The following is a 2,305-nucleotide window of genomic DNA, read 5'->3' on the forward strand; positions in this document are numbered from 1 at the left end:
TTATTAGTTAACTTCAGTTTATTCATCGAGTGAGTGAGTACAGTCAAATGGCTTCAACGTCGAAATTGAAATGAAAATGTTTTTCAATCGAAGAGAAGGGAGCTATAATAGCTCGACTAGAAAATGGAGAGAGCAATAGCCAGTTGGCTCTGGAATTTGGAGTTGCTCATTCTACAATCTCAACGATGTGGAAAAATAGAGAAAACATTAAGGAAGCATTTAATCAGTGCACTTTGAAATCAAAAAAACTTCGTGGGACGCCTCATGAAAACTTGGATAAGTGCCTATTGGAGTGGTTCAAAATTCAACGCACCAAAAATGTCCCCATAACCGGCCCGATTTTAAGGCAAAAAGCTAACGAGTTTGCTATCCTTTTGAAAAAAGCCAACTTTCATTGTTCCGAGGGATGGATCAATAGATTCCGAGTTCGCCATAACATTATTTTTGGAAAAATATCGGAGGAAGCGGCAAGCGTGAGTAAATCTGTTCCTGAATCATGGTTAAAGAATGTTTTTCAAGAAATCAGAAAGGGATATTCGGACGATGAAATCTTCAATGCAGACGAGACTGGACTTTTTTATAAAATGACTTATGATAAAACAATGAGGTTTAAAGGAGAAAAATGCTCCGGCGGAAAAATGAGTAAGGACAGAATTACTGTAATGGTTGCGGCAAACATGAGTGGAAGTGAAAAGCGAAAATTGCTTGTTATTGGAAAATCGAAAAACCCTCGGTGTTTCAAGAATGTGAAAAACTTGCCTGTTGTTTATGAACATAACAAAAAATCGTGGATGACCAGCGATTTATTCATAAAATTCCTTCATGATTGGGACAAGGAACTACAAAAATCCTCAAGAAGAATTTTATTAGTGGTGGATAACTGTCCTGCACATCCAAGGGTTGAGGATTTAAAATCAATTGAGTTGGGTTTCTTGCCTCCAAATTGCACTTCAGTTCTACAACCAATGGATCAAGGTGTAATCAATTCACTGAAAACTCATTACCGTAAAATGCAACTGTTGGAAACTATAAAAAATATAGAACTAGAAAAAGAAACTGCTATATCACTATTAGACGCCGTTTTAATGGTGTCTGCTGCCTGGGAAAAGGTAACAGCTAAAACAATTCAAGGATGTTTCCGCCATGCGGGATTTACTTCAACAAATGAAATGACAGATGAAAATGATTCTGATGAAGAAGATAACATTCCCTTGGCCCAACTTAAGCAACGTTGTATTGATACAATATTATCAGATAATGAACTTTTGGAGCTAATAAATGTTGACACAGAATTAGAAACCTGCGAAGACTTAAATGAAGCTGATATTGTCAAGAATATTGAGAACAATAGCGAGCCAGAATATGAAAACAACGATGAAGATGATAATTTTTTGTGTTCAGTGCCATCATGTGCCGAGGCTCTACATGCAGTATCGATTTTGAAAAAATTTGTTACTTATGAAGGACTAAATGACCAGAGATTATTGAACAGTATTTCTATGATTGACCAAAGACTTGAACGTGTCTATTATGAGAATTATAGATTTAAAAAACAAAGTAAAATTACTCATTTTTTTAAGCCTACTACTGTTTAATTGTATATGTACATAAATAAGTTCGATGTTGTAACATGTACTTATTTACAGTATGAATTTGATGATCTTATCCATGTACTCGCATATGTATATACCTATTTGTATTCGTTATGTATGCAGTTATTACGATCTCAAAATAAAATACATAGATATCCTATTTCTGAGTTCTTTATAAAATTTTTTGGATATAACGACCATCGGATATAACGACTTAATATTCACGGTCCCCCCAATGTCGTTATAACCGGATTTTACTGTATATATATATATATATATATATATATATATATATATATATATATATATATATATATATATATATATATATATATATATATATATATATATATATATATATATATATATATATATATATATATATATATATATATATATATATATATATATATATATATATATATATGTATATATATATATATATATATATATATATATATATATATATATACAGTAAAATCCGGTTATAACGACATTGGGGGGACCGTGAATATTAAGTCGTTATATCCGATGGTCGTTATATCCAAAAAATTTTATAAAGAACTCAGAAATAGGATATCTATGTATATATATATATATATATATATATATATATATATATATATATATATATATATATATATATATATATATATATATATATATATATAGTTATAAAGTGTTAATACCACCTCCAAAATAGTAACTCGTTT

The 2,305-nt window shown here is 30.3% G+C and overlaps 1 protein-coding gene across 1 annotated transcript; it reads left to right on the forward strand.

The window, feature by feature from the left end:
* Positions 1 to 584: 584 nt before the first annotated feature.
* LOC123317651 (tigger transposable element-derived protein 4-like) lies at positions 585 to 1,858 on the forward strand. The gene has a single exon (XM_044904256.1). The coding sequence runs from the start codon at positions 585 to 587 to the stop codon at positions 1,593 to 1,595; it is 1,011 nt and encodes a 336-aa protein (XP_044760191.1). The 3' UTR covers positions 1,596 to 1,858.
* Positions 1,859 to 2,305: the final 447 nt, after the last annotated feature.

This window comes from Coccinella septempunctata, chromosome 7, assembly GCF_907165205.1.
Source record: "Coccinella septempunctata chromosome 7, icCocSept1.1, whole genome shotgun sequence".
NCBI classification, from domain to species: Eukaryota; Metazoa; Arthropoda; class Insecta; order Coleoptera; family Coccinellidae; genus Coccinella; species Coccinella septempunctata.